At 39.3% G+C, this 17,749-nt stretch overlaps 1 protein-coding gene across 1 annotated transcript; it reads left to right on the forward strand.

Moving 5' to 3' along the window:
- Positions 1 to 3,122: 3,122 nt before the first annotated feature.
- Positions 3,123 to 17,279, forward strand: NOM1 (nucleolar protein with MIF4G domain 1; the record flags this gene model as incomplete). The annotated part of the gene is made up of 11 exons (XM_084306935.1): positions 3,123 to 3,974; positions 4,788 to 4,912; positions 5,862 to 6,057; positions 7,216 to 7,539; positions 8,036 to 8,146; positions 9,360 to 9,527; positions 10,027 to 10,148; positions 13,685 to 13,817; positions 14,181 to 14,312; positions 15,140 to 15,249; positions 16,369 to 17,279. The coding sequence occupies 11 exons, from the start codon at positions 3,123 to 3,125 to the stop codon at positions 16,544 to 16,546; spliced, it is 2,451 nt and encodes an 816-aa protein (XP_084163061.1). The 3' UTR covers positions 16,547 to 17,279.
- Between the last annotated feature and the right edge of the window lie 470 nt (positions 17,280 to 17,749).

Genomic DNA, 17,749 nt, shown 5'->3' on the forward strand with positions numbered 1-17,749 from the left:
TAAAAAGCTGTAGGAGGCGTCTAGCTCTGAATAAACAGACAAATAAATTAATAAATAGAACACAAATTCTGAGCAACAGGGATGTGTCTTTAAAATATTAAGGAAATCATTTTTCTCACCTATCGATTCCTTCTGAAATGGTTTGAACTGAAGCACATTTGATAGCCAGCAACTTTGTAGTGCCTTAAGACTTTGCAAAATGTATTCCAGATGAAAAGTGTCCTTTCATAGAAAATCTCTCCCTGCAGCCTTTCTCTTTCATACAAGTACAAATATCAGTTCTGCTGATCACAGTGGTGGCAGTATGACATGGGGATGAACAATGGCTCAGGTAGGCGGGTACCATGCTAGAAAGTCACAGCAGAGCCTTCAAGTAGCTTGCACTGTTCTGAGGATCTGACTGCTCAGAATAAATTCATTCTGGTATTAAGCTTTCAGTCTGTATAGTCAAAAAAGACTGGATGTAAAGGCTTATGTATTCTTACATGAAGCCAGCTGCTTTTTCTATTGACAAGAACAAAAAATGATCATATGAAATCAGTCTCAAAATCTTTCTGGTGCTGCTTTGATATTTCCTGTGGTGATAAATAGCACGATATGCTCAATAGTGGCAAATTACAAAGGAGCCAGTATCTACCTATGTGTATCATTTAGTTACTAAATAACATTTTCATGACTTTTAGGAGGTGATGAGGAAAAATAGCAGACAGATGGCTAAAGAATGACTATTCCCCTCATTCTGTATGAAAAGAGAGAGAAAGAGAGAGAGAAAGATGTTAAAAAGAAATCCATGAATAGAACAGAACTGAATAGCATAGGAAAACTGTTAACAGAGATTACCTCAGCAGGAAGTAAAATTGTACCGAAGAAACAATTCTATATGAAGTCTCATTTCCAATGAATCATGCCATTGTCTTCAATTTCATTCTAAATGTGAAACCTGCCCTTACTGCTTGTTCTCTGCTCTGTTGTGGGATCACTGTCAAAACAAAGAACAATTATAAAATGTTCCCTCAGTTCTGAGTTCCTATTCACTAAGTGATGCCAATATGATGCAGAGATCTAAATGTGAAATTTGTAAAATGGAAACTGGATTTCACCTTTTTTCTTATATTTAGATGCCACGAGAAAGTTGGAAGAGTATAATTCAGGTTTTAAGTGCTTTTTATACTCTCATGAACAAGAAGACTGCATTTACTAGGTACTGGTAGCCAAAATGGTAAATCTAAAATGATAATCCACAAAGTTCTAGGACAGTATCTGAAATATCTGCCATAATTTATTTATTTAGATATGGCATTGCTAGATTTGAACGATGAATTAGTCTAAGCAGATTGTTATTTCTTTCAATATAGCATTTTATTGACGATTAAATTTATATATTTCTCTGAAATATTGCTTTACTTTAATTCTTGGAAAATATTTGTACTTCACAAACAGGTGATAATAACTCCATTTATACATTTTTTGCTAAAGTTGTCTGTCCATTTTCACCCAAACTTTGGATTATATAGTTCAGCAATATACATGCTTTCCACATTTTCCTATGAGATGTGAAGTGATGATGAAGGCAAATATTGACATTTTCTTTATTCGAAAAAATATGAAATTTCTCATTATTAGAAAAATCTGTTGCCCTGATGACAAATTACGTGATGAAACAGAAGGAGGATGTAAATCTTAGAGTTTTAAAAGCATCTAATATTTACTCAAATTATATTCAGCTGTACTTATCTAGCATGCTGCTGGAATAGTGTTATCAATAAATCTATAAATAGGATGCAAAATGCATGTGAGCTGTCTGTGCATGAATAAAGAGCAGAACAGCAGTAAATTATAGCATAATATATAGTTTAAAATGAAGCAAACGGAATGCCTTGACAAGTTAACGCAACATATTTTGTCACTGAGTGTGAAAGATTCATTACGCATCAGCCTTGAGAAAGCTGGATTTCTGAAGCATGGGGTCATCCAGGACACATGACGTAATGAGAGAGCATGGAAACATGCACAGAACAGCAAAAATAATCTTCTGAATAATAATGCCACATTAAATTTTCAGCTAAAATTCAAGTCCTACCCAGTACTTCATTGTTCAAGAGATGTCAGGAGTACAATAAGAAAGAACAAAATAATGAAGCCTGACTTTCTATGGATTTGTTTCCCACAGGAGATTCAAAACTGATCCTCTTTTAGAAACTAGGCCTTATACACTGTTTTTTTGTTTGTTTGTTTGTTTTTGTTTTGTTTTGTTTTGTTTTGTTTTGTTTTTGTAGTTTTTGTTTGTTTGTTTTGGTTTTGGTTTTGGTTTTGGTTGTTTGGTTGGTTGGTTGGTTTTTTGTTGTTGTTGTTTTGTGTGCGTGTGTGTGTCTGTTAAAGTCAGGTTTCATTTAGTTGAGAAACTCCTCTAGCCACCCTATTTTCAATAAATTTGGGGAAAATTGGTGTTTTGGGGAACTGTCTTTGGGATCTGCCAAAGATGACCGAAGCTGCCAGATTTCCAAGTTGGTCAGAGGGGAGGACACACACACAGGTCCAGACACACATACCCAGCAGACCACTGACAGTGGCAAAGTGCCACGGGATGTTTAATTCCACCTGACCCCAGAAATGACAGATAAATTTTCACCTGCTGTGCACACTGGCCTGGCACAACTGTGTGGATGCTGTCCCCACAGCCCGGGCCACCAGCCCCCACGAGCAACATCACTGTGTCCCAAGCACTGCCATGGAGGGAAAGATTAGCAGCTGACAGTGATGCTGTTTTGGGCATACTCGGTAAGAAATATTGGTGCTTGACAGTGTAGGAAAGGGTTTAAAACTCGGAACGAGGCAGGTGGAGCAGTGCCATGGGGCACTGCAGTCTCTGGACATCATGAGGCATTAGAAGTTTATCGAAGGGACTTTATGGGGAAGCAATTATTCCATTCCCTTTTGTAACGCTAAGATCAATCCTGATATTTTCTTAAAAGCGAAAAAACGAGAGAGTTTCTCAGGATTTAGCAGCTTCAGCACTGGTTTCGAGCGAGCTCCCGGCCGCCCCGGGACGCCGAGGCAGCAGAGGGCGCTGCTGCGCGAAATGGCGGCCGCGCGGCGGAAGGGGAGCGCGCCTCTTCCACAAGATGGCGGCGCCCCGGCGCGGCGTGGCTGAGGGGAGGATGAAGAAGCGGGGAGCAGCGGCCGGCCGGGCTCGGCGCGGCGGGGGGAAGCTGGATCGGCTGCGGCTGGCGGTGGAGGAGTTCGTGAAGGCAGCCGGAGACCAGCCGCCGCTGCCCGCGTCGGTAGGGTCGGAGAGACCGAACGGAAAGAGCCGCCGGGAATTGAGGAAGGAGAAGCGCAGGCTCAAGCGGAGCCGCCGCCGCCTGCAGCGACACGGGGAGACGGGGGAAGCCCCCGCTGCTCCTGCCCGGCCGGCTCCTGCCGCCAGCCCCAAAGTCCCGGTGTCGCCTCCAGCCGCTGTAAAGAAGCGTCCGGAGCCGCCGCGGCAGCAGAAAGCGGTGCGGCCGCCGGTGCCGGCCCCTCGGCCGGCCGCCATCTCCTGGTCGCGAAAACGGGCGCTGCTGGAGGCCAACGAGGAGGAGGAGAAGGAGATCCGGCGGCTGGAGCGGCGGCTGGGGCTCAACAAGCGCCGCAAGAAGAAAGGGAACAGCGGGGCGGAGGGGCTGCCCCAGAGCTTCGTGCGGGACGGGCTGGACTACGTGCTGGGAGTCCTGGGCTCCGGCGCCGGGCTCGGCGAGCTGTGCGAGGACAGCGACCGGGAGGAGGCACCGGGGCTGAGGGCGAGCAAGGGGGCTCCGGAGGAGGACGAGGAGGAGGAAGAGGAGGTGGCCCCGGGGGAGGATGAAGAGCTGGAGGACGCCTCTGACGCCTCCGAAGGAGAAGATGTGGAAGAACAGTGGGAGAGTGATGGGAGCTCGGCCCCCGAGGGTGAACCAGAGGCAAGCGAGCCCCCGGACCCGCAGGAGGAAGAGGAGGTAGGGTGTTTGTCTGAAATAGCACAAACTTGCTTCCCAAAGCACCATGAATGCAAAATAGACTTTACATCGACTCTGCAAAGTGTTTGCTCTCTAACCAGCATGTGGAATGTGGGTGAAAACAGCGCTGGGTCTACCAAGCCTTGACTTCAGAGGTTTGCCAAGTCCTAGGGACAAACACACGTGGAGGGTATGGTAGGAGGTTGCATCCTAAAGCACAAAGCATTGTTTGTATATACAAGATTAGCAACTAAAAGGAACAAAGAAGCGTGACCATCTCAGTTCTAGAAGATCCAGGTTAGGCCTTTCCACTAAGACCATAAAAAGTTTGTTAAAAATGAATTCCAGCTGGGAATGGGAGTGTTTCTTCTTCCAGATGATCTCAGAGGTTCTGCCTGTGGTATAGGCTTTGTAGCAAAGAGAAGAGGAAGCCAAACAGATCGTTTAGCCACAGGTGCACGGGTACTAACAGCTTAAGTTGGTGCCATAAGGCTTTCACCTGTACAGGTTTCTGTTGTCTACCTGGATAAAACAAAGATTCAAGTTTTAATAAGAATAACTTATATGAAACTTCAGATGAAGGGGAGAGGGGATTTTTTTGCTGCTGTCAGGTTGATCATAAGCAGTAAGTTGTTGCATGTTGGTTTTGTTTCTGAATGAAGTTGTTCCTTTGACATTAGTTATTGGACAGAGGAATATATGTTAAAGTAAAAGACTGATATTCATCTTAAATAGAAATGTATGTGTTTATTTAAAATACTTAAGTACTTAAAATGGTAGTCTCATTTGCTATTCTGTTGTTTTCTTGGTAAGGATCATAATCACAGTGCTACGAAGTACGTTCCCCCTCAAGTGAGAAAAGCTCAGGAGACACTAGATGACAAGAAAAGAGAAGAACTGGGAAGACTGAAGAAAATGGTGAATGGTCTCATTAATAGGTAATGTAATAAGGACAAGTAATTAATCTTTCTGATTCTGTGTGACAGTGATCATCATTCAAAGAAAAGTGGCATGGATGTGACTTTTGTCTTTTCAAACTACATTTAATTTGGCAGTCATGTCTGCTATCCTTAATAATAATTGTCTTTGTTGATAGAGATTCTTCAAAGTTGGTGGTTATAGAAGTTGAAAAAATGAAAAATAAATTCAAGATTAGGCTGAATTCCACATGGCTGTTGCCTGCAAATGCTAGCAATAATTCTCTTAAGTGTCAGTTGGAGTATGCCTATTTGAAAAAAAAATAAAATTGCATTTTGACATGCCTGCTATATTCCTCTTAGCATGTTTTTTATAAATTAAATAAAGTTAAATTTTCTCTAGCACTGCAGTCAAGGAAGAGCAACTTTATATTACTTTATAGCTTAAAGTACTGAAGACCAGAAAAAGTAATTAACGCTTCCATGTGCTTTTAATTTTAGAATACCCTTAAAATAAGAAATCTGTTTATACTTTTATCTATTATCTGTAAAATGCAGACTACAGAATACAGTTTTAGTTACTTAGGATTTGCTATATCTGATATGTTACAGAAGTATGAAGTGTTTTTGTAATTAGTTTTTCCAAAGACTGTGGTGTGACATAGTTAATACTGAACAGGAACAATTTTTTAATAAGGCTGTTCAGTATGACAGTAAGGACATTGATAGCATTTTGTAGATATTGCTGCTAATCTGTTCCTACTTGTAAGTACTTTAAAAAAAAATGTTCTGGAGTTTCATTTTTATTTTAGTGAACACAGCAAAATACAAAAGGTTCCTTTCATTCATCTTTATTCTTTTTAAAAGAGCTAGCTTGGCTTTACAGACAGGTTGTATGTTGGATAAATTGAAAATTGTGGAACTATGCAAAAAGGCGAAACAGTGAACATTGGATTTTGTTTCTCAATAGGTTGAGTGAACCAAATTTGTCCTCCATTAGTGGACAGCTGGAGGAGCTTTACATGGCCAACAGTAGAAAGGACATGAACGAAACGCTAACAGATATTCTTATGAATGCTTGTGTTACTGCGGTTGCCATGCCTGCAAGACTGATGATGGAGCATGTCCTTTTGGTCAGCGTTCTTCATCATACAGTAGGAATTGAGGTAATTTTTGTGGCTGGGACTAACTTTGTTTAATAATACGTATTGAGCGGTGTTTTTTCTTGATGTCTTTTTCTTGATTGCCTTTTAACTTCTGATCACAGAATCACAGAATTGTCTAGGTTGGAAGAGACCTCAAGATAATCGAGTCCAACCTCTGACCTAACACTAACAAATCCTCTGCTAAACCATATCGCTAAGTGCAACATCTAAATGTATTTTAAAGACCTCTAGGGATGGTGACTCCACCACTTCCCTGGGCAGCCCATTCCAATGCCTCACAACCCTCTCAGTAAAGAAGTTCTTCCTAATATCCAACATGTCACTAAATAACGTATTTCAGTTGATAGATGAACTCTCTTTGTATTTGTAGCTTATTTGTTTGCTGTTCACAGGTCTGAGTTGCTTTATCTGACTAATTACTTTGTAAATTAACATTGGTCACTGTTATAAAACTTCCCGTTTCCAATTTTAAAAAGGGTTAATATTACTACTGTGGTAATGGTGTGGGTGTCTTGTTTGAACCTTAGCAGTAATGTGATCTCTACCTACCTATATTTTGGTATGCTTCTTAATTCCAGTCTTTACCATTAGTTAACTCTTCATAAATACAGGAATTCCAGGATTTTTTTCCCAGCTGTACCTCTGACAAACAGCGAAGTCTTATTCCCACTTTAAACTAGTCTCATGCTCATCAACTGCGAAAATGTGGTGTGTTGTGATTTTACTGTCCCACACTTCAAATATTTAGTTCTGGAATGGTAAACTCTGTGATACGTTTGGTTTTGGATATGCAGCTTTTACCGGATATATGACTAACAGTAACAGCATGCTAGCTTGACAGCTGAGAAAATGTGTTCATGAAGATTGTATAAACAAATTTTGATATGCATACTGTAATTTTGTAACATTTGTAACTTTAAAAGGCAACTGGATGGCATATAAGAGGTATAAATAACATACTTTAATAAAATGTGACACAAACTAGTTGCTATTTGTACGTGTACACGTAGTACATCCCTTTTTGTTGAGAGGAATAACAATATTCTTTAAAATTAATAATGGCAGTGCCTCAAAAATGGTTATTTTACAGTTGTCTTGAAAATCTGCTAGTGGTTAACTGCTGAATTGTTATTTTTTCCTTAATGGAACTTTTGCCAGGTCGGTGCTCACTTCTTGGAAGCCGTGGTGAAGAAATTTGATGAACTCTCTAAAAGTGATGCTGAAGGGAAAGAATGTGAAAATCTGCTTGCCTTGATTGCCCATCTGTATAACTTCCATGTAGTTCATTCCCTGCTCATCTTTGATATTCTGAAGAAGCTTGTTAGCACTTTCACTGAAAAAGATATTGAGCTGATTTTGTTTCTTCTGAAAAACGTGGGCTTTTCCTTAAGAAAAGATGACGCATTGGCTTTGAAGGACCTGATCAGTGAAGCCCAGAGCAAAGCACACGCAGCAGAGAAGAATTTTAAGGATCAAACTAGGGTATGTGTGTATTAAGGGTTTTCTTTTCTGAATCAACATTGCTCGTGTACATGTGTATATTTACCAGAATGTTTTCCATTATACTCTAGATTCTAGAGTTCATTAGAGTTCAGTCGCTGCATTCAGTTATTTATTTTCTTTTTGTCTTTCCTCATTAGTTCTTAGGACACAGATACCAAAATGCTTGCAACTGGGGAAACTAGAGCTGTCACATATACTATGCAGTGACTAATTCTTCTGTTTCATACTTCTTACACTTCAAACAGTGGTCACTGGGGGCTGGCATTTAGCAGATAAGGCTTTGAATTGAAGCTTGAACACGAATACAATAGGAGTTAGAGTAAACATCCTTCTCTGTATTCATGTACTCTAACTTTCAGTGTATGTTGCCAGATGAGTTGCTTATTCTCACAGAATAGCACTTTGAAAATACGCTTTCTACTTACATATTAAACTTGCAGCATGTAATCCACATAAATACTTCTTTTCCTGATAGGTCCGTTTTATGCTAGAGACTATGTTGGCACTGAGGAATAACGACATGCGTAAGATTCCTGGTTATGATCCTGAGCCAGTTGAAAAACTCCGCAAATTGCAAAGAACACTGGTGAGAATTTTCTTGACATAAGTAGAATAGCTGTTCTTACACTACAAATAATCAACTCTGGTTTATGTCAGCTTGATGGTGTATTATATGCTATATAGTATTTAATATATACTAATATAATTTTATATATATATGTATAAAATCATTTAACAGTCTGATATTCTTGTGGACAAAAATTGCTTCTTAGGTAGTACTTGAATAATCTCATGTGTTTAAATTTAGCTAGGCATCAAACAACCTTCTGCAGAAGAGTCTGGGAAAGTACGTAGTATGTAGCCAGAGGGTTTGAGGCAAAGTCCTGTACTTGACAAAGAGACTGGAATGTTTAATGATTGTGCAGATGGAATGAGTCATCATGACAGTTTTTTTCCCATAGATTTTAAATGCAGGCACCTGTTTGAAAGTTCACCAGAACTATTTTGGAAGTCCAGGACTTCTTAAATTTTATATGTTTTGTTTATTGTTTTCTTTTCTGGGAGCCTTGTGGGTGATGTCTAGAACAATCCAGCATAAAATGCATGAAAATAATTGTCTCTTTGGAGAGCTAATTAATTTTCACAATATTTAAATCTGGTTCCTAGAGCATATGCATCTGCAGCATGTTATTTTTCAGAAACTTTTAAGTCCAGCATGCACAAATCAGCAATGATAGGTAACCTAGTTCTGTAGAATTTCCTCTCAATTTTTCACAACCCTCTTAGTACACCTCTAGACTCTTCAGTTGAAAATTTTTATTTTGTTTGAAGAGATTATACATTTTGTTTGAATTGTACAAAACTTATGGCAGTTTGTCACTTTGTCATTCTGTTTGATCGTGAATGTTCAACGGGAAAATCATGACCGGATCGGAAACTAATTGGAGCATCTTACAATGCCATAATCAAATCCAAATTGTAATTGAGTTTTATGAGTGAAAGATGGCTATCTTTTCATTGATCATCTTTAAAAAAAAATAATAATAATAAGATGAAGTTGATCAAATCTATGCTTAGAAGCTTTTACTATTTGAGAAATTGGAGTAAATGGAAAAATGTGGAAATTATTTTCAGGTTACTGCCTGAAAGAAAAGGTTGTGGGAAAGAAACGTGAAGGTCTTTATAGAGATCAACTTACTTGTATTTGTTTAAAGTATTTGTTTAGAAGTAATTCTAAATAATTAAATATGCTAAAAAATAAAAATCTGTTTCTACTTATTATTGTACTGTTACTCAAGGTACACAGCAGTAGTTCGGGAAAAGAAACTCAGCTCCGTGTCTCCCTGGAATCACTCCTCAATGCTGATAAGGTTGGTCGCTGGTGGATCATTGGGTCGTCCTGGAGCGGAGCACCAATGATTGATAATGCAAACAGCAAGACTCAGCAAAAACTGCACATTGGGAAGGTAAATCCAAGTAGGACTAATAGAACTAATAAGTTGAATCGTTTAATCTTCTAAATGCTGTTGATACAGACAAATAAGCTCATTTAAGAGCCCACCAAAAAGAGCCTTGGTGGACTCTTGTAAGATGAAGCTTTCAGATTGTAAGATCTGATATTAAAATTTTCAAAATGTTGGACTCATGCCCTTCAAAAGAGCTATTATCATAATATTACGATACAGTGTTTTTTCTTCTCCTATGCAATTATGAAGTAGTTTGAGATGGTTGTGGTCACGTACATTAGGAAAGCACTTCTTAAAGATAATTGGCACAATTAAACTAGGTTTCCCTAATTGAAAAAGCTCCTGATGATTCCTGTGCCTTTATTGGACAAAATTCAGGACCTCTGGATTCATGCTTCACGCTTTACTGCAGGTTTTTATTAACGGTCATATTAGAGGCTGCACAGAAATAGCTCTCTTTAAGAGTTTCCTTTTTTTTTTTTTTTTTTTTTTTCTTCAGGTGAGCTCAAAGATAATAGAGCTTGCTCGTAAGCAGAGGATGAACACTGATATCAGGAGAAGTATTTTTTGCGTATTGATGACAAGTGAAGATTTCCTGGATGCCTTTGAAAAGCTTCTGAAGTAAGTACTGACTAGGTCAGAAGAAAGCCCAGAACTAAAAATAGTGATAGCTGGGAAGGAAGAATAACATTGCTGGTCTCACCATTTAGTTGAAATGGGATCCAAGTGTATAACTAGGATCCATGTGAGGATGGAGAGGAAGGGTACGAGGGGGCCCAAACCCTGGATGCAAGGAGTACTAGGGGTCAGGCAGAACTGACTGGTAGCCAGATGAAAAAAGCAGCCTCTGTTATTGTCACTTAAGTCTGGAACTGTGATTTACAGCATCCTTTGATTTAAGGAGCCTATATGTGTTTGTATTGAAGATGTGGATCTTAATCTAGCAGATCCTAATATGTTGCAGGCTTGCTTTCTTTACTTCTTGCCACCTTGCATGTCTCTGTCCATTCTTGCAGGACCTGGTAGCGTTCTAGCACCTCAGTTTCTCTCCCACAGAATTTATTAGCTTTGGACTTGCTCCAGGGTCCCATATCATGTTAAGACCGGTTTCCTCAACACTTGACACACTTCTCTTTAGAAGAGTATGTGATCGGGGAAGAGCTCAAAATAAGTTATTCTTTGGGTTTGTCAGAATATTAATTGCAAGTCTGTAGTAACTGGGAGGAGAGAGATCAGGTCTGAACTTTCCTGTTGCAGCCTTGTAATTCATAGGAATTGTTCTTACCCTGATGGCATGCAATTATTTAATTTGCTAACCAAACCAAAACAGACTCCGTAATAAAGTCAACTAATGTTTGATTAAATGCCACTTCTGCAAAACACAGCTTGGATTTAAGACTGTGATGGAGTCATTCCAATATCTTAATATGGTCTGTTCAATTAAAAGAAATTAGCTGCTGCTGCTGCAGTTCTTGCCAAGGCCTGGTAGCTCAATTTGCAAATTGATCCTTGACTCTCATCTGTGCTATTTAAACTAGTATACAAATCTATATACATACAGGCTTGGCAGAAAAACTGTGTCTGCAGATTGCCTGCTGTGTGTTGATTCAGATTTTTATGCGGCAAATGCAGAGAGAAGAGGACTCTAAAATCTGCCCACATCTGGCAGGGTATAACGGAAAGCACACAGACTAGTCAGTGAAGGAATTAACTTTAATGCAAACATGCTTTTCAGAGTGTATGGGAATTTATATTCATATGTTTGATGTCAGGCTCTTGAGGAGGAGCATAAAGATGTACTCTAATTGTGCTTGTTGATTCATCTGCTGCTACATCTCTGGCAGAACTGAGTTGTTGTGAAATGGTCATTTAAACCATTTTAAACCCAGCCTGTTACAGTTTGCTCGTCTTTCTCCTCCTTTTGGGAAAAGTAAGTCACAGGATGGCTCAGGTTGGAAGGGACCTTAAAGCCCAGCCAGTTCCAACCCCCTGCCATGTGCAGGGATGCCACCCACTAGATCAGGTTGCCCAGGGCCCCATCCAGCTTCGTCTTGAACATCTCCAGGGATTGGGCATCCACAGCTTCTCTGAGCAACCTGACACACGGTGCAATTGGCCACTGCCTGCTGAGTGATGCCCAGCCAGACCCTGAGCAGTGGCAGTACTGTCCCCCACCCCTCTCCCTGGTCAACTCCCCGTATTTATTGTTCAGCACAATGCCATGTGGCCATCAGCACCGGCCATCCCTTTGGCCAGTTCGGGCCAGCAATTTTGTAAGTGGTTTCGTGGAGAAGAACAACTTGAGAAACTTCAAATCTCACAAAAATTGTAATAGGGGAAGAAGGCTTAGCTAGCCCGTTACAGTGTGTTGTGCAATTCCAAATAGTGAGTATGGGATTGCATCTGCTATACTCACTTAAATTGATTTTTAATAGGTGGTATTGAATGTTGCTTTTTTTTGATCTAAATCCAGTGATAATTTTGGGCTCCAGCTGATGATAACTAACCTACTTGGGGGCAGGCTTCTGCTGGTGAGAAATAACCTGCTTCAGAGACAGTTACTGAGTATTTGGAGGGCAATTTTTAAATTGATTAAGACATGCATGTCTCTGGGAGCATTGTACCTCTGGAATGATTTAATAGGTGAGGTGCTTGCAGCTTCTTTACGCAAAGTTACCAGGCTTATGAAATCTGTGCAGCTTTATGGTGAAGTTCAGCAGTGAAAGACAATCCCAACACTTACATTTTAGTTGTTTAGGAATATCAGGTCTGAAAAGAGAAAACAGTGCTAGGTCTGTGAAGAAGTGAGGGTAAGAACAAAACTTCAAGTGCTGCTTTTCTTGGTTACAACTGTCTAGCAACGTATTTCCAAAATAAGTTATGTTAGAAGTGATGATGAACAAGGAAAAAGGGAACGTACCAAATTAGTGACTACACTGTAACTTCACAAGTCATCTATTAGATACATGCCAGATAGCTGACTACTTACATATGTTTTCTGAACAAACTTTTGTTGCTCTGTGACAAACTCAGATAGACCTTGGCTGATGGGAGAGCAGTGAATGATATCGCAGACCAGCGCTTGCGGTGCTGTTTTCTTCTGGGGAACCAGACTGAAGTTTTCTCCATTTATTAGCAGTCAACCTAGAAATCATCCCAGACTTTCCTACTGTAAAACCTTACGTTCTGTTTCTTGGCTGAGTGACAGTATTTTCTCTAGTACGTGTCTGTGATCAAATGCAATGACAGATGTCTGGAAGGGTGTACAAGCAATGGACGTTAGACTCAAGCTATGACAAGCTGTACCCTCCAGACTGTAGAGCAAGTTCCAGTGGGGTCAAACTTTGTTAGAAAATGCATTTGAGTTATACCAATGCTGTATGAAACTTGAGCTTGAAGCAATGAAAATAATTTTGTTTGACGTTTTGCAGATTATAATATTAAGCATCCTTCATTTTAATTGGTTTTAATGCTGCCAAGCATCTGACAGCCCTGGAAGCTAAATCATATTATTCACAGAACAGGTGCATTGTGAGTTAGTTACCGTTCCTGGCCAAAGTGCCTCGGCCCTATTTTCAAGTGGTCAAATGTTCAAGTGGGAAGGCTGTTCAGTCCTTGGCCTTTATGCTGGGAGACAGCCAGCATAAGTACTTATTGATACTGTTTTCCTCAGGTAGTGCTGTTCTGTTTTGTTGTCCAAGCAGCTCTTGTCTCACAGTTTATCCTCTGTGTTAGTACTCCAAGTTGTAGTGCTGCTGCTTTCAAAGCCCACATTATGACAAGACTCCGTGATGACACGGTTGTCTCCTCTGTTTTCCTTTGTGGAGAGCTGCAAACATGGAGTTGGGCTGCTACTTCCTCTCCAGGCAGTAATTATACTTCTGTCGTTCTGCCTCTATCTGTTGTGGTCTTATTTTTGCGGCCACTTCTCTAACACCAGTAATGCTGTAGCATTTCCATATTGCTGTACCAGGATGCTGATTTAGCCTACAGTCTTAAGGGTTTGATGCCATTCAGCCTTTTTTAAGGACTTTAAGAACTTCTGACAACCAGAATTTAATGCCTTTTTTTAAGGTATAAAAATGTTGACTGTTGTAACTTTTAATTAGTTGCAATAACTTTTTCCTTACTAAACTATCCTCTTTTCTAAATTTTAGGCTTGGACTGAAAGACCAGCAGGAGAGAGAAATTGTTCATGTTATCCTTTATTGCTGCTTACAGGAGAAGACGTATAACCCCTTCTACGCGTTTTTGGCTGGCAAGTTCTGTGAATACGAAAGACGATTTCAGGTAAAGAAAAATGCATTTCTACTTTTAGTGCCATTGTTATGGTTAGAAAGACAATTACTGACCATCTGAGAGTAGATGTGTGCCTGTTTACATCCCATGATCCTGAGGAAAAATTCTCCGGTGCACCTGTGCATTTAGTAAGGTAAACTGTTTCCTGGTCAGATCTGCCACTAAGTAACTTCTGTAGAAGGTTTGCTTTTTTTGTGTTTCACATGTTTAAAAGGACTTGAACTATCCGATCAAAGATCTAATTAACAGAGGGCACATAAAGAATAGAAGGTCAAAAGGTTTTGTAATTTCTTACTTAAACAATTCCTTGATTTGTTGTTTTTTTTTTGTTTTTTTTTTTCCTTTGACACCTAGGTGACATTTCAGTTTAGTATTTGGGACAAAATCAAAGACTTGGGCAACCTGTCAGCCACTGCCATCACCAATTTGGTTTCAGTGTTGGTTCACTTACTAAGGACAAAATCATTGCCACTTTCCGTTCTCAAGGTTGGTGTGCTTTCTTTTCAAAATATGTGTTCTCACCTTTCCAAGTTCTGTGGAAAACGTATATTATTAGCTGTATGTACTTAACTGGTGCTTTGCATGTTCATTGTCATGAACAAAGATGAAACTTGTTCTAAAATTACCAGATTAATTTTATCAACTATAGTAGTGCTATCCTTTTGGGAAAAGGGGCCTGGGGTGATAGAAGCATACACAAATCCTGGACAATACAGCATAGAAACATCCTTGTCCAGTAGCAGCGCTGCTCCCAACCAAAGAAAAACTGCCTTGGAGCAGGTGATTTGGATCTCTTGTTATCAGAGGCAGTGTTAATGAAATCCCATTGGATCTATAGGGATTTTAATGGTTTGGATGCCCTGTTCAATTCTAGATAAAGAACAGTTATATGACTGCTGTTTTCTGTAGAGCATCTGGGGTTGGAACTGAGGTCCTTTTATTAGCACACTTTGCTAGTGAATTTTGTACCATCAGTTCTACCTGATGTTTTTTATTAGACCAGAAAAAAAATATTGGGGGGGAGGGCTTAAATTTCACAATAAGTCCATGAACTTATTAAAAAGAATAATTTAAATGTGTTAAACAGGCAGAATTTTCTGGATTGCCTTAGATTGTACTTTGGAAGTATTTATCGAATTGAATAATTACATCTTTGTATTGTGGTACTACTGGACAGGTTATTCCTTAAAAACTTCAGTGATTCCTTATAGATTGGCTTTAGGGAGGCAGCGTTCTCAACTAATTTTTCTGTGCATAACTTCAGCCTTGATGTATATGGGAGTCCAATCTAATTCTCTCTGTTCTAAAACCAGGTGATTGAATTCAGTGAACTAGATAAACCCAAAGTTCATTTCTTGCGACAAGTATTAAGCATGCTGTTAGTCAAAACAGATGCTGAAGATGTTGGTGATATTTTTGGGAGGTAAGTGATTGGAGAGATCGCCAGAGAATCCTTCATTTGCAGTTATTTAGAAAAATAAGTTTGCTTATTTGATTGCAGTTATACACTGCCTTCTCTAAATACCAGACATCCATCCCTTAAAAAGCAAGCTCGGCTGGGGGAAGGTGGTGGTGGGCCAGCATACATGAAGCATTTGTTTGTTAGTACAGGTTCTGATCTAGATACAGCTGTGCAAAGTATTATGTACAACATAAGGCTTTCAGATATTTGGTGTATCATTTAGGATTTTCATGAGCAGAGCTCTGTAATTACCTGCATTCCTTAATGCATTCCTTACTGCTTTACCATCTGTGTGCAGTGAGGTTTGGTCTCCAAGCAGTCTTCGCTGGTAGATTTCTTTAGTACTTTTTCCTTTTTTCTTTTTACATTGCTGCGAGAAAGGTTTGTGGTTTTGTTTTTGTTTTTTAAACCATCATTGTATGGAAAATCTTGGTTTTATACAATTGACAGGGAACTTACTTTCTTTAAATCCTTCTTCACAATGATCAAAAAGATCTGTTTCATTGAAGGTGCTAAAATGTTGTTCTGACACTTCTGTTTTGCTTAATCCCCTACAAGTGATAAATGTATCTGTAAACATCCTTGAGTTCTATGAAGTATTACACAATTCGTGGGATTCATACCCATACAGTTTGGGTTTCTTGTGACCCATGTAAAATTGTGTTCCAATATTCCAGTTGTTATGGAGACAGCTAAAATTTGCAAGTTACTCCAGGAAGAAAGTTATATTGTACTTGCAGTGTCACATAAAGCTGGGGAGGGAAATGTTGTTTCAGCTGTAACACAAGGAAGTTCAAACATGGTGTTTGCCTTGGTTTTTCTTTTCTGTAATGCAATTGTTTACGTAAAACAAGTTTAGTATTCTGATACTTCAATTTATTGCTGAGGACCAATTGTATGTTGAGTATGTTTGGGCTGTTTGCCAAATCAATGTAGATATGCTGTTAATTTGAAAGCCTTTTTGGAAAAGCACCTTCTATATATCGTTTTATTTTAATATCTCTATTTGAAGGAAAAAAAATGCAGAAACTTTTGAAACAGTAGAAGTCTAATACTATTTCTGTGTTTGTATTTTTACAGGATATCTGACAACCCCAAACTGGGAACGCTGCGGGAAGGCTTGAAACTTTTCCTTACCCACTTCTTACTGAAAAATGTACAAGTCCAAAAGAATGATGAAGAAGCCAGCCTGTTAAAGGAAAGAGTTGAACTAGCAACCAGGTCTTTGCAAGCAAAAGAATCCAAATTCAAACTATAGTCTTTCTCAAATAAAAGATATGTAAAAACTAGGTTTGCATGAAGATGCAAGACTTTGTTAGTCTTTCAGACCCAAGTAATTGGGAATGAGGAGAGTCTTTTTACTGGAAAGGATCCATTTTTTGATGGAAATGGTTACTCTGCTCAGTGTACTAGTTATACAGATTTAATCAAAGGTGATACGAGGCCCGTCTGAAGAAAGGGAAGATGTTTGGTTTTTTGACATGTCCCTTTAAGATTGGTTACTTCTTGCAGATTAGAATTTGGAGAAGAGGTTGAATTTCTATCATACTCTGGTCAGTAGTAATGTTCAGCATTGCATATTCTAGCCTCTCATTTAAAATAATTGCAGAAAACTGACACTGTGTTTTTAAAGAATCAGCCTTAACCAAAGGCTTTTAATAACTCATCAGTGCACTTGCCTGAAGGAACAGGCCACTAGATGGCATAAGAACTGGTGAGTCACTTTTTGGAAGAAATCAACTTTTTTCTAAAAGTGTTGAATTTCTCAGCTAATTCTATGAATTGTTAGAAGAAAAAGACTTGAAGATCTGACTTTGCCCAATTATGTTGGGTTTAAAGATCACAGAGTTTGATGCTATTATAACTTCTTTTATTCAGCTTTAAAGTTGGAATTATTAGTCTTACCTTCTGCAATAATTAGATTTTCTAGGCGTAAAGAATAATATCAGCCTTTTAGTAAGAAAGTATTTTCTGTAAGGATTTGCTTCCACTTCCCATTCAGATGTCTTAAAAAATCATGTACATTTTCTTGTATAACACTCAGTTTTTGTCACTTTACCACTACACATTAAAATGAGATTTCCTAAAGGGTTTTGCTCTTTGGGTTGTCCTTTTATTCTAGCTGGGTAGCCAGCAAGGGATTGACCACAAATGTGTGGGGGCACGTCCTAGTCTGCATAAACTACCTGTGCTAGGGATGCCAGCCTTATTTCTGTAACCAGGCTTGGCCCCTGGTGTTCAGTAGGCTAATCAGTTATGGTGCCTCCTAATTGCATGTAATATCAACTGATCTATTCTCCATCTTCATGTCTGCCCTTGTTGGGGAAAAATGATTTCCAGAAAGCATCCACCAGAAGATTTTGAGTTCTGCAGCAAAAGAGCTGGCTGAGATGTGTGGGGTTTTTTTGTTGGTTTTAATCATAGTTCAATATGGAATACTTGATACAAGTAAAGCTTTCGG

The sequence above is a fragment of the Netta rufina genome (genome assembly GCF_964035555.1).
Source record: "Netta rufina genome assembly, chromosome: 2".
NCBI lineage: Eukaryota > Metazoa > Chordata > Aves > Anseriformes > Anatidae > Netta > Netta rufina.